Source organism: Anguilla anguilla, chromosome 1 (genome assembly GCF_013347855.1).
Source record: "Anguilla anguilla isolate fAngAng1 chromosome 1, fAngAng1.pri, whole genome shotgun sequence".
NCBI lineage: Eukaryota > Metazoa > Chordata > Actinopteri > Anguilliformes > Anguillidae > Anguilla > Anguilla anguilla.
In genome coordinates, this window is record NC_049201.1 from 77,223,183 (window position 1) to 77,243,032 (window position 19,850).

General features: G+C 43.1%; 1 protein-coding gene and 1 non-coding gene across 3 annotated transcripts; both read left to right on the forward strand.

Moving 5' to 3' along the window:
• The first annotated feature begins 1,721 nt into the window (after positions 1-1,721).
• On the forward strand, positions 1,722-16,288 carry ncmap (non-compact myelin associated protein). Of its 2 annotated transcripts, none has more exons than XM_035381922.1 (4): positions 1,722-2,195; positions 13,283-13,631; positions 14,538-14,622; positions 14,925-16,288. In XM_035381922.1, exons 2-4 carry the CDS (start codon positions 13,550-13,552, stop codon positions 15,193-15,195), a joined length of 438 nt encoding a protein of 145 aa, XP_035237813.1. In that variant the 5' UTR covers positions 1,722-2,195; positions 13,283-13,549; the 3' UTR covers positions 15,196-16,288. The 2 variants fall into 2 exon arrangements, with proteins under 2 accessions (XP_035237813.1, XP_035237803.1); XM_035381912.1 differs by having other exon boundaries at positions 1,723-2,195; positions 13,538-13,631.
• On the forward strand, positions 4,131-4,202 carry trnaa-ugc. The gene has a single exon. It is a non-coding gene; the product is annotated as a tRNA-Ala (tRNA).
• Positions 16,289-19,850: the final 3,562 nt, after the last annotated feature.

Consider the following 19,850-nt stretch of genomic DNA (forward strand, 5'->3'; position numbering starts at 1 on the left):
AAGTCAAAGACACATTCCAGGCTGCTGTGATACAGAGGAGCTCCTGGGTGTACACTCCAGGTGAGCTTGTGTGTGTGTGTGTGTGTGTGTGTGTGTGTGCCTGTGACTTTCAGAGCTGCGCACAGGTGTGTGTGTGTGTGCGCGCACGCGCGTGTGTGTCCATTCATGCATGTGCCTGTGTGTTCGTGCGTGCCGTTGCATGCATGTGTGTGCGCACGTGTGTGCATATATGTGTGTGTGTGAGAGAGTGTGTGCGTGTATGTGTGAGTGTGTGTGTGTGTGTGTATGTATGTGTGTGTGTGTGTGTGTGTGTGTGTGTGAGAGAGTGTGTGCGTGTATGTATGTGTGTGTGAGTGTGTGTGTGTGTGTGAGAGAGTGTGTGTGTGTGTGAGAGAGAGTGTGTGCGTGTATGTGTGTGTGTGAGTGTGTGTGTGTGGGTGTGCGCGCGCGTGTGCATGTATGTGTGTGTGAGAGAGTGTGTGCGTGTATGTGTGTGTGTGAGTGTGTGTGTGTGAGAGAGTGTGTGCGTGTATGTGTGTGTGTGAGTGTGTGTGTGTGTGTGTGTGTGCGCGTGTGTGCATGTATGTGTGTGTGTGAGAGAGTGTGTGCGTGTATGTGTGAGTGTGTGTGTGTGTGTGTAAGTGCAGTGCAGAGTGAGTCTGAGAGAAGCCCAGCTCCCCTTTCTCCCCAGCAGGTGAGACACACACCCCCTCCCTTGGGGTAACCCGAGCGCTACAGGCTGAGGATAATTTATTTCATTCATAAAAGAGAATTTAAAAAAATCTGTTTCAACAGCCCAGTCACGGGGTCTTATGAAAAAGGTTTAAAAAAAAGAATTCCCAAAGAACAACAAAAAAAGGTTTTTCATGCTATCCTCAATCTTTTTCACTTTTTCTTTTTTTTTTTGGCCGGTTTGTGTGTCCAGGTAACAGAATATGCACCTTTCGGGAAAGGATTTTTTTTGTTGGTTTTTTTTAAAACCCCAAAGCTTTCAAGGTATCTTTTTTCGTTGTTTGTGAACTGAAGCCGCTAAATGTAGCACTCGCAGCGACAGTGATATCCAGGGAGCTGCTCCGTGCCGGACAATCAGCGTTCCGTGGCCAGAATCCCGAAGAACATTCCGGAACCTTGAGAGTGCGTTCCATCTTCTGTGATGACGATGACGAGAAGTGTTTTTTTTTAGAGAAGTGAATTCTGTGGCCGTACTCTTTTTTTTTATCACCCAGAACGTCTATGCCATACAAACCCCCATGACTCTATGGTGTAGGCGTTTAAGGGGGTTTGTTGGACAGGCTAATGAAGTCTTTGTATTAAAGTGAACCTCCGATCAGGTCTCAGTACTTACATACAGCATTCCAGTGCACAGCACCATGCAAAACAGGGGTCTGTGGGTTTAATTATTCAATTTAAATCTCTGTCACACACACACACACATACACAAACACACGTACACACACGCACACGCACCCACACCCACACCCACACACTCCATCTCTCGCTCCCCCCCCCCCCCCCCCTCTCTTTCTCACACACACGTACACATGTGTGCACACACACATGCACACCTATATCCACACACTCCGTCTCTCTCTCTCTTTCACACACATTTACGCTCTCTGGCTCTCTCTCTCACACACACACACACACACACAGATTGAGGGGGGGGGGGATGCTGAGAGCTGGTTGGGTGTTCTTGGGTAAACTGGGGGATCGCCAGTGGTGCTGGGCTGGGATAGGCCATCGCTCCCGTTTAGGGTTCCACTCCCACAGGGAGAGATAAACGCAATAGCGCTGGCTTTTGATGCGCAGCGCGAGCTCGCCTGGACCTCGTCAGACCAGAAAAACCAGCTAGCGTAGGAACTACAGCGCAGCCGTCGTACAGTAGAACACAGTGGTGTTGCAACCTTGCGTGGTACTGCTCTCTCGGGAACAGAAATCTTTTTTTAAGGTTTTGATTTCCCCGTTTCTTTCTTTTTTTTTCTTTTTAAAGCGTCGTTTTGTCTGTTCGGTTCACGCTGAACTCTTAAATCTCCTTAACGTCTTCCTCCTATTCCTTCGGTCCCTCTCTACTTGTACCTGACATTCACTTTGCTGGCTGGACTATGCCTTCTTGTGTGGCGGCAGCTGGGGATCGGCCAGGTTGCGGAGTCTCACCTGGGAAGGTGTGATGCAGACGAGTCCGCGGGGGCGCACAGGTTAGTCAACTAGCAGAGGAACACGACTCTCTTTCACTGTCGTCTCGCTTTCCTAAATCCGTGGCCGGTGTTTTTGGTGCATTTAAACCTCACAGCCCTTCGCGCTCGCTCTCGTTCGCTCGGGAGTCTTGACGAGCCGCGGCGACAACCAGGTAGGATAAGCCTCGGCTACGGCCGAATACCTGGCATTCCATAGCGATCCTCGCGTTTTTCTCGATTGGGGTTGTAGGGCTGTTATTGACACGGTGAATTCTGCTGAAACCAAGAGTCCAGTCGCAATGAGATTCGCCCTAAAGTTCAGTTTAGTCTGGCGTGTGTACGGGTTTGCCGCGCTCCCTAAAGCGGTTCGACGCACACGGTGGAAGGGGTGATCCGTGCGTTGCTGAGATGAGCACAGATTTAGACGTTCCAAACCGAGCCTTATTCATTTTCAACCAGTTTCAAGGAACCGTAATAGAAACTATTTTCGTAATAAATGCAGACGTATTTAAACAACAAGTAAATCAAGTATAGCCAACCTGTGGCAGTACACATGTCTTGATGTATAAATTCATAATTAGGGTGAATGTCATAATGTAGCCTGTTAACGTAGGCTATTGCCAAATTCTGTATAGGCTAGCTACATTTTTATCATTCCAGTTCAAAACAAACAGCAAATATACACGTTGCACGCAGTAATATGTCCAGTTTTAATTCAACTCTAAAAGAGAGTCCATATGATCCAGAGTGTGACCATATGTAGCCTACTCTGTAATAGTTGATTTAACACTGGACATTTTACTGTGTACAGATATCAATACAAATAATCACAGAGGAGAATGTATAAGTGTGGATTACTTCTTGGTGGTGTTTTTATTTAATTCTGAGACTAAGGGGAACAGAGGGCGCACAGGTCAGATAGAGGGGGGGGCAGGTGTGGCTATTCGCCACACTGAATAGAGAGTTGGTGGAAAAGGTGAGAAGAAAACAAAAACTGCATTCTTTTGAAAGCTGTTTGACATATCTGAGTATGTTATGGTGCATTTAAAGGTGCCTAATATGAGGAACCTTTGACACAAAGGCCCACAGAAGGAACGGTGATGTAACTGCAACTCGTAAGGACGGCAGTGGACAATTTAACTAACCGATACAATGATTTAATACAAGCAGCGAAAAACACCTGGTCGTCTTTGGCCCAGAGTCACCATCATAAAAAAGGAAAGAAATTCCCTTTCTTATGATCTGTGCTCCCTAAAAATACATCTTGGCTGAGTTGATAACAAAAGGGCTGTTAACAGTTTATAGTTCTGACGATTATCATCAGTTTTATTCGTTATTTTCTGTTCTTTTGCAACGAGCTGGCGGTCGCTTCGGTTCTCGTTATCCCCGTGGAAAACACACGGTAGCTGCCTTCAGTTGCGTTTTATTAGCAATTCATTCAGGCAACTTCTGCGTGATATATTACATTGGAAAAGATATTGTTTCTTTACATTAGCGCAATAAAACCAGATGCGGGCAGAAGTACTGACTGGCATGTTGGCAAAAAAACCACTGGCCAATCACAGCTTGGGAAAACAATTGCCTTCCAAGTTACAGTTCCCACCATTTTCCTCCGGCGGATGACAGCCTTTCACAAATCAACTGGGGGATCAGTACAAACCCTTATAAAGTGCGTAATGGGGGTTATTTCAAAAAAAAATATCCCTGTAATTACACCAGGGCCACGTGTATGTTTGATGAACTACTGAGTCTCTGTTGGTATTTTTCTGGTAGGCCTATCATCCAGACATAAGTGATCTTTCATCACTTTTAATTTTTTTTTTTTGGTCTTCGATGTTGCCTGTCCAAGACAAATTGTCCTTGGGTGATCAGTCCAAGGCTGAAAATGATGTCATAGTTGGGGGGTTTCAGTGCATATGCTCAGATTATGCTCTTTGCTGCAGTGAAGAACATGAAGGGGATGTAGCTCAGTGGTAGAGCGCATGCTTTGCATGTATGAGGCCCCGGGTTCAATCCCCGGTATCTCCATTGTCTAATATTTATGTATATAATGGTATAATGGTAGGGCACTGTACAGTGGCAGTCTGCTGCTGATGTACCCTTAAGCAAGGTACTTAACCTTGCTTTAGTATATTTATCCAGCTGTATATATGGATGAAATGTAAAGGTGGTGTAAATTGCTGTGGATTAGAGCATCTGCTAAAAAAAAAAGCCTCTAATGTAATGTTTGGGGTGTACAAGTCTGAATTGTGACACATACATTTTCAAAGAAAATTTTGTCTTCCAATGAAATTTGTCAAAGATTTGGTGAATGAGTATGTGTTGTGTGTGTGTGTGTGTGCATGTGTACGTGTGTTTGGGAAATTGTCAAACAAACAGTTTGAGCCAAACTCTGGTCTGAACGTCAGTCCTTCCAGTCAGCTGCTTTCCGATCCAGAAAAACCGCTCAGTTGATACCCAGATGAGCATAAGGAAAGTTTACCTTTTACAGATTTTACTGAGGCCTGTGCTTAAAGACCAAGTGAGACTGTTTGATGGATGTGACTGTTCTGGCCCATTTCACTGCAGCTTTATCTGTAGATTTACCTGTGCAACACTCACCTTCCCCCTGTAGTTTTATCTGTAAGTTTACCTGTGCAACACTCACCTTCCCCCTGTAGTTTTATCTGTAAGTTTACCTGTGCAACACTCACCTTACCCCCTGTAGTTTTATCTGTAAGTTTACCTGTGCAACACTCACCTTACCCCCTGTAGTTTTATCTGTAAGTTTACCTGTGCAATACTCACCTTCCCCCGTGTAGTTTTAACTGTAGATTTACCTGTGCTACACTAACCTTTCCCCCTGTAGTTATAATTTAATTCTACCTGTGCAATACTCACCTTTCCCCATGTAGTTTTATCTGTAGATTTACCTGTGCTATATTCACCTTTCCTCCTGAACTTTTCCCTATGAGTCTCCCACTGCCGTACTCACTCCTGTGGTTATAACAGTGCCGTTACTGTGGGCAGGCGTGTCTCACTGAGTGAGTGAGTGACTGAGTGAGTGAGAGGCTGCCCTGTTTCTGAGTTAATTTCATGGGGGAACACTGGTCACTTTTCCAGAGAGACAAAGGGGGGTTGTTTTGCTGCTCAAATGAGGAAAAAAAAAATGTCTCAAGGCTAATATGATGTGCAGCCACTAGTATTGTATCTGTGTTTGGTCATGGTAATTTTATTAAATGGACTGTTGTGGTGTAATGTTTATTTTTTTGTTCATAATTCATTCCTTCTTTCTTTTATTATCAAGAATTCTGTATTAGTGTTGTGATTTGTGCTTTAATGTTTTTCCTGCCCAGAGACCTCAGATTGAAATTAGCTGTGAAGCTAACTGTGGTACATGGGTTGCGATGGGTCCTTGTTAAATAAAATGATAAAGTAAAAGTAAAGGGAAATTCCTCAAATTTGATTCAAATTATTCATTGTTTTAAAACATAAAAATTTGTGTTTACCTGAAGCAAAGCAATTATAAGCAGTCCGAAACCCAAGAGGCCAATCTTTGTTAAAATATTGATTCTGTGTAAAAAATAATAATAATAAAATGAGTAAAGTGAGTAAACACTAAGGAAATAAGGGAGTGTGAATGGGTATATTTGGTTTATGCGGGTTTTTCCAGGCAAGGTCATTTGTTAGATCCAGAGCCAAGATACCCTCTTTGTCTCTTTGTCCAGCGACAAAATAAATCACACTGCATTCGGCAGTTTGAATTCGATGACTCACGCTGTCATTGCGTAAACACACACAGAAGAGCTGTCGCAGGTGTTCCTAAATTGTTTGCTTTTGTTATTATTTAATGTTGAACCAACAGAGATATCATTGTGGGAGTGATGGATCACCACATACAGAAAATTGCAGGACAGATTAGGCTCTTGTTCATTGAAGGAAGATCCCCCCCCCCCCCTCTCTCTGTTACACTGGCAAGGTTAAAAATGCGATAGAAATATGTAAAAATTAACACACTGGGAATACATGCTCAATAGTTAGATTGATCACATGGAATGATTCATTCAGTGGGTGGCCAGCTCGGTGACACAGTAGCTAGAATTGTTGCCTCTAAAGAAGGAGGCCCCCCCCACACAATCCAAAAGACACACGTCAGGTTAGGCATTCCTCTGCCATTGCCCTTAACCAAGGCACTGGCCACAGAACCGGAGTTGGTCCCTGGGTGTTGCACTGTGGCTGCCCACTGCCTTGAACGGTAAATACATTCTAAACAGTTTACAGCATTATATTTGAAATGGAATATAGACTACTAAAAATATGTTGAAATAAACATATTTTATCAAGATATTTCAAAACGTAATTATAGAAGTTATACTAAACGTGGATATATGGGAAAATATACACATTATCACTTCCTTTAGATAAGCCGCTATATTGTTTTTGAACATACACTGGTGTGGAATATATTACAGTCAAAGCAATTTCCGTTAATGTTTGTTCGCACGTCAGTAATGAGTAACATATTTGAAACTGGTGGCACACGGCACACAATCACCATAGCAACCATCGGAGCACAACTGTGCTACCAGATGTTCAATGGAGCAGCGATAACTTTACAAACTTTCGAGTAGGCTATAAAAGAGGCATACACGTACTTTTTATCAGAATATATGCCATTACACACATATTTTACTGCTTTATTTGATGCCGCTGTTAAACAGTTGGCCTACAGCAAGGCGCCGTTAAAATGTTTTGAATAACAGGAATGTATGGTCTTAGATCTTGCAACTACTCAACGTAAGTGTCCATACATGTCATGTTTTCACACAGACCGTAGAACAGATTAATCAGTCGTTTTGCGCAGGTAGCTCTCTACAGGCTAAAGCCGGGCACCCACCGCACGCGTATCGACCGCGAGCGCACTACGCGCGTATTACGCGCGTAACTGAAGCGTAGTTGAAGTACTGTTATTACAACGGCAGCGGGCGACGTCGTCTCCACCAGATGCGAACGCGTCGCGTACCGGCTGCGAAGCTCGCGCGACACAAGCGAACTGAAGCGTAGTTTTTCGCTTCTGTTCTATTTTTTCGGCTTGTCGCGCGTCACGGTGGCCTGTTTATACACAGAAATATGCTCTAAAATGCTAGGTATACATGCTCTGATTTATATTTCATCCTTATATTACTGGGGGTGTGTCCCTAGTTACCTCCCAGATATTTTATAAGCAGCTAAAAAAATACAAGCCTTTTCGTTTTGTAAAAATAAAAAAATAAAAAAATAACTGGAACCTGGGGAAAAGGCAAACTTAGTTTCGCTGTCTTATTTTGCGGAGGGGGTGGGGTAAATTTGAAAATACACCACAGAAAGACGTAGCCTATTGAATGACGTAGCAGTGAATGCACCGAGCAGCGGTTTGTTAGCTCGAGTGTTGGAAGGTAGTTTTTAACCAACCATTGCTCAGCCTATTTGACTTCTCCGATGTGTTCGTTCGCCGTGCTTTCAAAAAGGGCTTGTTAATAAAAATCAGATAATCCACAGAGCTTTAAAAAAATCAGATTATTTAGTGGTTTTGCCGATGAAAATGCACCTATTTTATAAATGAAGTTGTAAGCAAGCCTTTATTGCTTGTACTTCAAAGCTTCCGGTGTTCATGGCGTTGTGGTGTTCATATCCCTTCAAGATTAAACTGTTACTGTCTTTTTCATGATGATTTTACTAAATATGATCCTATAAATGTTTTGACGTGAATGACAAGACAACACGGGAATTCCCAATGGTTGATTACGGATTATTTATTATTATTATTATGATCATTACATATTCTTCATGAAATTGGCACGCTTGTTAACCAAGCAAATAAATTAATACAGTTTGAGATTGATTGTTATGCAGGCTACGTTGCGATTTAAGTTTATGGTAATTCTTGAAAGCGTTTACTTTCTCACGTATTTACGAGTTAACGAAATATTACCAAATTAACAAACTGAAAAAGGTCTCTCACCAAAGTATTCACTTAACCCATAATCAACAGTCGTGAACAAACGTGAAATACACGATGTAATCCCACTGCAGACTGCGAGAGCTACTAGGAATATATAGCTTTTACGCAAGCCTTTGCGCGACACAAACGGAACCAGTGGAGACAGCCTACGCGTCGCGCCGTGCTGCTTCGCCGTGCTGCTACGCGACGCTACGCGACGCGTGCGGTGGGTGCCCGGCGTAAGCAGTTCTTCACGAATGGAAGAGACAGCTCTGCGCATGTGCAATCATTTTGAGTCATCCGCCGCCTCATTCCTGTTGTTTTTGCGTTGGTTTAGTTACCGCGTTCATCACGATTGGCTTCGTGGGTGTTGTGCTTGGCACGCTGGGCTGGTACATGCGTTAGCACGGTCATGTATCGTCACTCAGGCGCTTTGATTTTTGCATTTAGCAGACGCTCATATTCAGAGCAACCTACGCGGTTCATAGGCTGTTATTTAAAATACAATAAATTTACACAGCTGAATATTTTTACTGAAGAGATTCGGGTTTGGTAGCCTACTTTCCTCGGGGGTACAACAGCCATACCCGCCTGTGACCCTACAACCTCAGAGGTGCTAACTCTTCGCTAAACGAATTGCGGCCTATCGCTCAGCGTAGAAAAATTGCTGTAATGAAATTTGTGGCTTTGATTTCTGGTCGCAAAGTCATTCGAATGTAATCAGCAGCTAGTTCAAGGGTATTCATAACCCTTTTTTCCTCTTGTTCCTCTCTTTTTGTATATTTGGTGTGCACTGGCCGAGGAAGTTATGAAGATCCTGTTCCGTGTTTCATGGTTTTTCTGCTTTCTTTATAGCCTATGCCAATTTTGTGCTCTTTTAAAGCACCTGCCATGATGACGCCACGATGGGAATCACAGGTCCCGGGAACTTGTTATCCTGCGTCTCTCCCCTCCCCTCTTCCCCCCCCCCCCTTTTTTTTTTTGGCCAGAAGAAGCTCAAGGGCGTCCACTGCGGTTATTTATTTATTTATGTTTTTAAACATCGTTCAGCTACACCAGCAATGCTGGATCAGAGTCCTGTTGTACCGAGTGTTTTGAGTAGCCTACTGTATTGCAGGGCGGTGGTTAGGATCATTAACTTAGATAACCTTTAGGGCTATCTTTGGTTGTGCTACTGCGCAACCAAAATTGTGAGGTTGCGTGCGTCTGCAACGCGTGCTAGGCCCAATTGATTCTGTACACGAGACTTGACATTTAAATTTTTTAAGTTGATGTGCTTTCTCTGTGCAAACCGTTTATGCTGAAGTGTGCTTTATAAACTTTAATTCCATTTTATTTGCATAGCACTTTATTTATTTATTTTTACAAAGGCCTTTGTTGTAAAACAGCTTCACAGAGCTCCAGGCCTGAATCTGAAACCCCCTAAGTATACTCTTAGGGCGCCAGTGACAATGAAACACTCCCTGGCTGGTAGTAGGAAGAAATCTTGAGCCAAACCTGCCTTGGTGTGGGAACCCATCTGCTGCTGACTGGTACTGGCTAAAGGTGCAGTGTGTCAATTTGGAGAAACGAGCGACAGAGCTAGATTAAAAGTAAAAAAAAATGTCCCACCCCCTCCCCTTAGCTCTCCCTCCAAAGCCCTGCCCTCCAAACACATGCATGTACACTTCCTGACATCTGAGTACTAGAGAGAGGAGTCAGGACGAGTGCGTCTCATTCCCAGGCAGAAAATAAGACACAACATCCTCATAATGAACTTAAATAATGCACTTTACTAAACGCACCTGGAACTGGAGTTAGCGATTTTTTTCTTTCTTTTTTTGTGTGCCTGTAGATGGGTGAGAGAGAAACAGGCAGTCAGGTCAAAGAGAGCAGGCCTCTTTATTAACAATATAACATTGCGAGGACCGTGAGCAAGTTTGCCATATCAAATAATATTGTCTGTCTCACAAAAGCAATAGTCTGAAAACTAGATATCCAGCCCCGGTGATTGTGCACCTAGTTAGGTTTAAACCAAATCTAGACTTGAACAGCACAACTCAAGGCAAGAATCACAAAAAATTAAAAAAAAATTAAGAATTGAATGTTTAAAATGACCATGCCGTAAAGAAAAGGGAGACAGATTTGGGTTAGAACTCTTGACTCAGTGGAGAGGTGCTGTCATTGCAGTTGCTTTGGGATGATATCGTTGGCGATTAATTTTCAGGAGTGGTAAAACTGGGTTTTGTGGTTCATTTGATGATGCACGCTGCGGTCCCGCCTTCAGCATGTCCTGTGACAGAGGCGTTTCTTTTTAGGAATGTTTCTTTCACAATTCACGAGTCAGTGTTCTAGAACTCCGTTGCTTTCCATTACCGGTAGTGGTTAGAATGAATAGAACGATTAGCATTAGAATGTTCAGTTAAGAACATTCTAATCACATATCTGTGATCTCACGCCTTAAAGGCTTAAGAACATTATCTAGAACAAACTGTGGGGTCGGGGACTGCTACTGGGACAGACCCTGAGGTTCTCTGGGACTAGGGATAGGGACCCCTGCATTATAGGGTCATGAGATGAACTGAGATGGGGTCAGATGGGTTCCTCACATGAGGACAAACTTCCCCCTTTATTATTAACAATTTTCCAAAATGCAGTCCCACCAGTCACATTTAAGAACCGTACGGAGTAAATCCACTGTGCTACCTGTGCACAGCTACAAGTGACTGATATACATGGTGGTGTTGACAAACGGTAAAAGAATTTTATTTTACTTCCGAATTTGAAAACATGATGGGCCACATTCATTTTAAAAAGGGGCGGAGTCACAGAAAAATGCGTTTGCCATTGGAGTCCGGCTGTGGCCGGGAACAGTCACATTAAACAAGCTGAGCGGATTCCTTAGCTTCCTCGGGCCTCTAAGCCAGTAAGGCTCTTTTGGCTTAGCGTAGCGGTGACAAACCCTTTTTCCTGGAGATCTACCATCCTGTAGGTTTCCATATCAACCCAAACGTGGCACACCTGACTCTACCAATTAGCAGCTCAACAAGATCTCTAGCCGTTGGACAAGGTGTGCTTTGTTAGGGCTGGAGTGAAAACGTACAGGACGGTAGATCACCAGGAACAGGGTTGGGCAGCCCTGCTCTAGCTGTTGGATGAGGTGTGGCTTTGTTAGGGTTTGGAGTGAAAACTAACAGGATGGTAGATCTCCAGGAACAGAGTTTGGCAGCCCTGGTCTAGCTGTTGAATGAGAAACCCTACAGGAGAGCAGATATCTGATGCTGTTCCACACGCACACTGGTATCTCATACTGTTCCACACGCACACTGGTATCTGATGCTGTTCCACACGCACACTGGTATCTCATACTGTTCCACAGGCACACTGGTATCTCATACTGTTCCACACGCACACTGGTATCTGATACTGTTCCACACACACACTGGTATCTGATGCTGTTCCACACACACACTGGTATCTGATACTGTTCCACACGCACACTGGTATCTGATGCTGTTCCACACGCACACTGGTATCTGATACTGTTCCACACACACACTGGTATCTGATACTGTTCCACACGCACACTGGTATCTGATGCTGTTCCACACACACACTGGTATCTGATACTGTTCCACACGCACACTGGTATCTGATGCTGTTCCACACACACACTGGTATCTGATACTGTTCCACACGCACACTGGTATCTGATGCTGTTCCACACACACACTGGTATCTGATACTGTTCCACACGCACACTGGTATCTGATGCTGTTCCACACGCACACTGGTATCTGATACTGTTCCACACGCACACTGGTATCTGATACTGTTCCACACACACACTGGTATCTGATACTGTTCCACACACACACTGGTATCTGATACTGTTCCACACGCACACTGGTATCTGATACTGTTCCACACGCACACTGGTATCTGATACTGTTGCACACGCACATTCATTTATAGATTTCCCAGCGCCTCTTTAGGGCTTGTCTTTGATCTCATATTTCTCACGGTGTGAAAAGTCTGGACCTGCCTTCTCTGATTCTGTCCAGACCCCGGGGCGAGCAGAAGCATTTACTTAACAACACACATGCTCAGGCGGTGCCGGGACACCTTATTTCCTGTTTTTTTTTTTAGATGTTTTAAAATTAATTTTCCAATAGGCGTTGCCTTAAAGTGGCACATGAAAGGAACTGTACGGGTGTTGGTGTAGAACTGGAGGTTAGGGACGGATGCTTGTCTGGCAGTTGCAGAGAAGAGCTTTGAAAGAAAATAGATGATCAGTTTGTACTCGGCCTCCTCACAATCAGAGGTTAGTTTGATAACTGGGGGGGGGGGTGGGGGGGGGGGGGGGGGGGGGGGGGGGGGGGGGGGGGGGGGGCGTTGTAGGCTAGAGGCAGGTGCCCTGTCTGGCTTGGCTTTTTCAGATCACATCATTTAAGTGATCTTACGTGATTACTTGCTGATACGAAACATTTTACAGTGGTTTAATCTGTGTGTGAACTGGCGTTGGAGTACACAGCTAATTGGCTAATTGAACCAGGGTTAACTGGCGGCACATATAAATGTGTACACACACTGGGCGTCCAGAAGCAGAATGCCTCACCCCTAGCGTTACTGTGACGGGTACAGAATGAGCTGTTCAAAATCAGGTCCTGTTACGCACAGTTGTCTTTCTACAGTACGGGAGCAAGTTCGCATCCCGCGAGAACAGGTAACCTGAGGTAGCCCAAACAGAAAACTGCACAGAACCAGAGCCCTTGCAGAAACACCATGCTATCCAATGCCCTCTGTGATACAGTCACCCGTTGCACAAAATTCCCAGACAATTAACCCTTTGGAAAAGTAGTTTTAAGGAATGTTTTCAAAAGTCCTGGTTCTAGAACTCCCTTGCCCGGCAGTGATTGTGACATCAGAGTTAGAATGTTCTTAACTGAACATTCTAATCACGTATTTGTGATCGTTTACACGTTAAAGGGTTAATGAACCGCTTTTCAGGTTTCTGCACTGCGCATGATGAATTTTTCTTAAGTGACTTTGTATGTAGGCGCGTATCAATCGATTGATGATTGATTCATTAATTGATTAATTTATCGATCGGCCAGTCTGTTCTCTTTCACTCTTACCCTGTCTCATTATGTTCCCTGTTTCCTCCCAGCCTGCTGCTGATGATGATGATGATGATGATGAGCACTGACAGCCGTTATTATGATGATGAGCATGGACAGACGTTGTTATGTATTTGTTCTTTCATCCTTCGCTTGGTGATGACCTGTATTCTGTATTCCCTGCGGCTTCGACATTACAGCAATGCTGCAGAATTACTGTAAAAGCAGCGCTAGTCTTGATTATCTAAGATCAGGTGTTTTCTAACGACCTGGTTCTAATGCATACTGTGCTTCTGCTGTCCTAGACATTCCTAAAGATGAAATCTGCAACTTTCTCCAACTCCAACACCACCCAGTCTCCGGCCACTACAAAGTCCAAAGAGAACATTCTCATCCAGAGTATGTGTCCCTGACACTGTGTGTGTCGGAATGTGTGTGCCTGTGTGTGTGTGCATGTGTGTGTATGAGAGTGTGTGCATGTGTGTGTATGTGAGTGTGCATGTGTGTGTGCGTATGGGTCTGTGCGTGTGTGCGTGTCTGTGTGTTTGTGTGTGTGTGCGTGTGTATGTGTGTATTTTTGTATCTTTTTCACTCAGATTTTCGAAACAAACTTATAGGCTGTAACTGCCCTTCAAAGACAAAAGGTCAATTAATTCACAGAGGACACAGAGAATAGATCAATGTGAATTTGTCATAAGGGATGGTATGAAATTATTTCTGTAGTATTGTTGTCAAATTTGGGTTTGTTATTAGACATATTTTACCCCTTATAGGCACCAATTTACATTTACTAACTATTTAAAATAAACATATTTTGCATCAACATTCAGACCAAAGTCCATGTTATTTATACAATTTTACATTAATTGGGTTTATATTTTTAGTTTGAAATTTTTCAGGCATCTCCAGCAGTCAATTTATTTTTTACTGGAGTCTAATCTAGTATTTAGTGACATAATTTAATTGTCTAAACTTTTGTCATATTATATTTGACCCATGCCTGGTTGTACACTTTAAATAATGTTTCACTGGACTAACCTAATTTTTTTTCTTTAATTTTTTCGCCAGTATTTTTATTTATTTTCTCAATCGAAAATATTTTAGTTAATTTGAATTAACCAAAAAAAATATCAAACGAGAAAACCTAAAACATATAGATGTAACAAACTTAAGTTAAATTTTTGGTTTATCCAATGAAGCTATTTTTTTCTCAGTGTAATATAACATTTCCGGATGAACCAGGTTATTTATTTATTTATTTATTTATTTATTTTTGTCTCACCATGACATTTCTGTGTGTTCCAGGCTCTGGGGCCATGATTGCAGTCATAGTCATTGGGATCATCATTATACTCACAATATTGCTGATCATACTGAAGACCTACCACAGGTCTGGCAACATATTCAACCACATTCCACAGGAATTCCTAAATGACTTTGGCAACGGTTGGAATGACACGAGCTCATTATTATTATCATTTTTGCCAAAGAAGAGACGTGAGACGTGATTTTAAAATTGTTTTTAAATTGTTACGTTAAAATTGATGTGCTCTGCGATACAAATTTTTCTTAGGGCTAACCGTTGTGAAATAAAATCAAATTCAGAAAGGAAACTTTCATTCTGTCAGCAAAACACATTCGCACATTTCCTTCCTTTTTAAAGTGTGTTTCCTTTTTTCTTCTTTGCAACAGGTGTACCAAAACGTCTCGCGTGTTGCGGGGTGGGCCCAAGAGTCGTACAAAGTCCTCCTCCACCGTTCATACCAACATGCACTTTGGACCACGCGGCCCCAACTCGGAGTCCAGCAGCGTCGCACAAGCGCGCAGCACTATGGGAAACGGCTTCCAGCTTCCACGAGCCGAAGTACCCAACCATGCCCAAAACAGTATGGAGCAGCTCAGTACGATTAGCGATTCCACGGTGGTGACCATACACAATGCCCCGCCGCTGGAGAACACATAGCGAGGCTCCGGGATCAGACGAGACATTTGGTAGAGACGTAAAAAAAATAGCTGGAATGGACCAGCGTTGAAAGACGCTAAACACTACGGGTGGCCCCGACGCGCACATCCTGCGCAGGGAATCTCGACTTCTCCGCTCCACTGAGGATTTGCTGCTAGAAGAGACGCGACCCCTGTTGATGCAGCATCATCAATCGGCGATGTGTCAAATCCTTGGTCACAAGTATGGCCGCCTAGATTGGGAAAAACAAGACATTATAGACCAAGAACAGAACCCATCCATTTTTTTTACTTGTGTAAATACTCCCTTTGCAAGTTGAAGGGAACGCAGTGCGTTAGCTCAGACAGGCTGTATAAACTATGTTCAGAAGCTGAATGACTGAAATGTATCAGAAGTAGACCTATCAACAATGCGTTGGATTTCTTGACAACAAATACCTTTTCCATTCTTTTGTGCATCTGTCAGCTGATGCTCTCTCTTGTTTTGCTCTTTGAAATGTCGTCCCATTGTTTAAAAAAAATGCTAAGGAATGTTTTTCCGGGTTGTTGCTAACAAAGAATAAAAAATAAAAATGCAAAAAGAGGAGATTCGAAAATTCCTCGGCACGGACGCGCTCAAATTGAACATTTGGGTAAAGTCGACGGCTCTGTGCTCACCAGTGTTGAGAAATCGTATTCCAGTTATTGTCTTACATTCAACTTAAAGCATTTGCATTTGATTTGCCTTTTCTGAGAATCCGTGTACACCACATGTGCCTTGTTTATTAGTAGCTCGTTATTTTAGGCCTGTGTCCTGACATTGCTTTCGTGCCTGTGCATATCCACCACACGGATGGTCACGTGACCATGCTGTTTCAGATCAGTCCAGGTGAGGGAACATCAGGAGTGCCTAGACAGGAGCTCATCCATTGAAATTCAAACATTTGACTCTGTTGCCACATATTTAACAAAGAAAACAAGGACACAATGTGCCATTGACGCTAAGCACCATTCAGCTACTTTGAGTGCTAATAGCTCTCCCTTGTGGAGAAGTGACTGAGTTACATGCCAGGTCCACGAGGTGCTTTGCATCTAATAAAAACGAGTTCAGGCCATTTTGTGAATGTACTGTCTAAATTATTTTGATCTAAGCATCATCCTTCGGCTTATAACTAAAGGCTGAAAAATAAGCAAAGCACTGTTCCATTTAAAATGCAATTTCCTTTTTGGATTCACTGCCGTGGGGTAGCCTTACTGTAACGGCCTGACTGAAAACTGAGGCTTGGAAATGGCAGTTCCCCCCTAACTGACCCGCACCCTTGTGGTGGCGTTTAATATTTTGGGTACATAAGGCTGTGTTGAGGAAGTACCGTCAGTGAAGGCATTTAGCTGTTTAAATGTCTAGCCTTGCCTTTAATGAAAACACTGTGTGAATGAATGAATGTTTGCAAAAAAAAAACTAATTTCCCCCACAGAATGCAACTCAATGAAATAATGTCAAACGGAAACACAAAATGGCTGCATACACACCATACAGTTGTGATTAGCTTGGTGGTAATAAAATGGTTTCCCCAAACCATTCAGAGGAGTGCACGTGCTTCATAATAAACAGCACTGTGCTGCTGGTGTACAGATGTGTGTTTTCGTATTAACGGAACATTTTAAAACTTGGTCTAATGAAACAATGGTATTTTCTCCTTGAGAGCGCTGTAGAATGCACACAAATTGTACATTCAAGAAGAGTGGAAATTGCACATTATATCATTGAGCTGTATATGCAGCTGTAGCACTTAAGCCGGGCACCCACCGCACGCGTATCGGCCGCGAGCGCACTACGCGCGTATTACGCGCGTAACTGAAGCGTAGTTGAAGTACTGTTATTACAACGGCAGCGGGCGACGTCGTCTCCACCAGATGCGAACGCGTCGCGTACCAGCTGCGAAGCTCGCGCGACACAAGCGAACTGAAGCGTAGTTTTTCGCTTCTGTTCTATTTTTTCGGCTTGTCGCGCGTCACGTTGGCCTGTTTATACACAGAAATATGCTCTAAAATGCTAGGTATACATGCTCTGATTTATATTTCATTCTTATATTACTGGGGGTGTGTCCCTAGTTACCTCCCAGATATTTTTTAAGCAGCTAAAAAAAATACAAGCCTTTTCGTTTTGTAAAAATAAATAAATAACTGGAACCTGGGGGAAAGGCAAACTTAAGCCGCGTTTCCACCAAAATTACCCGGAACTTTCAGTCCCAGGAACTACTTTACCAGGAACTAAAAGGTTCCTTCAGCCAATGGTTGTCTGCGTTTCCACCGGGGTCTAAAGTACCGCGAAGATTAGGCAAATTAGCCCACTGACGTTGTCGTCGGTCCATCTGTAATATGATTTCTTCTGTAACGCCATACTACCACCGAAGTAGCCTACATTATTTTCTAATAACCGGGACAGCCCGAGGGAGTTTATTCCACTTATACAACGGGTTACCAACAATGACTATATATGGTTACTTTTGTATTTATTGATTTTCATATATCCTCTCAAACACATTCATTAACAGCAGAAAACATGCACACGTTGTAAACAATTTGCTGTTTTATTACTTTCTCGTCGTCAATTCCATATAGGCTAATCGCAAAATGACAAGAATAGAACGAAAACTCGGACTTGCGTGAAAATGTAAATTAGTAGTGGTACAGCCACCGTTTGCTTTCCTTCGAAGTTACTGCTAGCCGAGCAGCGAAGTGTGCCCTCCAGATGCGAACCATGCACCATAAATGAGTCCATAGTCTTCCTGGTCTTTTCGTGGAATTGAAAAATGGCAGTAAAATTGAGTAAAATTACAGCAGTCTGAAAAAGCTAAAGGGAAGATTACTAGAATTAACCTGTTATTTTATCCGGATAAAAAGTGCGGAAGGTGATTTCCAGTTTGCTTGTACTGTATCACCAATGTTAATTATGCAGAACTACCGCATACCTCACATAACTGTATCAAACGTTTTGAGTCAATTACAACGGGCTAACAAAGAAAATCCGGAAGAAAATATTCAGCAACCGAATTAATCCGTTTGAATGTTTTGGTAGCCTACGTAATATGCTGTCCCAGCACGAATGCTTAGCATTTTATAAAACGAATACTAAAGCAAGAAAAGAACAGAAGAGCACACGTTATAATTCCAAGACGTTGACAGGCTATAACCAAAAGTAGGCTACTGCGCTGCATAACATACAAGTTTGATTTGAAGTTATTATGAAAATAAATTGGTTTGCCGCTGCATATTTTCAAACATGGCGGGTAATGGCGGAAAATAAATACAACACAAATGCTACGAGTACTCGACCAATCAGAAATGTTCAGCGCTGCAAGCTCCACCCAAAAGGTTCCTGTACTTTCGGAAAGTACTACCCCCCGAGCAGGAACGTTTTGGGGGGTAAAACAAAGCCCCCAGAACTAAATTTAGACCCTAGTTCCTGCGGTGGAAACGCACTGAGTTCCTCAAAAGGTTCCTAGTTCCGGGGTATAGTTCCTGCGGTGGAAACGCGGCTTTAGTTTCGCTGTCTTATTTTGCGGAGGGGGTGGGGTAAATTTGAAAATACACCACAGAAAGACGTAGGCTATTGAGTGACGTAGAAGGGAATGCACCGAGCAGCGGTTTGTTAGCTCGAGTATTGGAAGATAGTTTTTAACCAACCATTGCTCAGCCTATTTGACTTCTCCGATGTCTTCGTTCGCCGTGCTTTCAAAAAGGGCTTGTTAATAAAAATCAGATAATCCACAGAGCTTTAAAAAAATCAGATTATTTAGTGGTCTTGCCGATGAAAATGCACCTATTTTATAAATGAAGTTGTAAGCAAGCCTTTATTGCACTTGTACTTCAAAGCTTCCGGTGTTCATGGCGTTGTGGTGTTCATATCCCTTCAAGATTAAAACTGTTACTGACTTTTTCATGATTAGCTGATTTTACTAAATCTGATCCTATAAATGTTTTGACGTGAATGGCAAGACAACACGGGAATTCCCAATGGTTGATTACGGATTATTTATTATTATTATGATCATTACATATTCTTCATGAAATTGGCACGCTTGTTAACCAAGCAAATAAATTAATACAGTTTGAGATTGATTGTTATGCAGGCTACGTTGCGATTTAAGTTTATGGTACTTCTTGAAAGCGTTTACTTTCTCACGTAGGCTATTTACGAGTTAACGAAATATTACCAAATTAACAAACTGAAAAAGGTCTCTCACCAAAGTATTCACTTAACCCATAATCAACAGTCGTGAACAAACGTGAAATGCACGATGTAAAAGCCCACTGCAGACTGCGAGAGCTACTAGGAATATATAGCTTTTACGCAAGCCTTTGCGCGACACAAACGGAACCAGTGGAGACACCCTACGCGTCGCGCCGTGCTGCTTCGCCCTACTGTTTACGTGACGCATACGCGACGCGTGCGGTGGGTGCCCGGCGTTTACATTTCAGCACACAGCAGACACTCATCCAGGGGAGTCCACGTTCATGTACAACCCAGTAATACAGCTGGATGTTTTTTTTTGTATCCTAAAATTCAGGTTTAGCGGGCCTACTCTGCTTCTGGATATCACCAACAGCTGGAAATCGAACATTCAGCATTTGATTTACAAGCCCATTTCCCTAACCACCATACTGGTCCGTTTT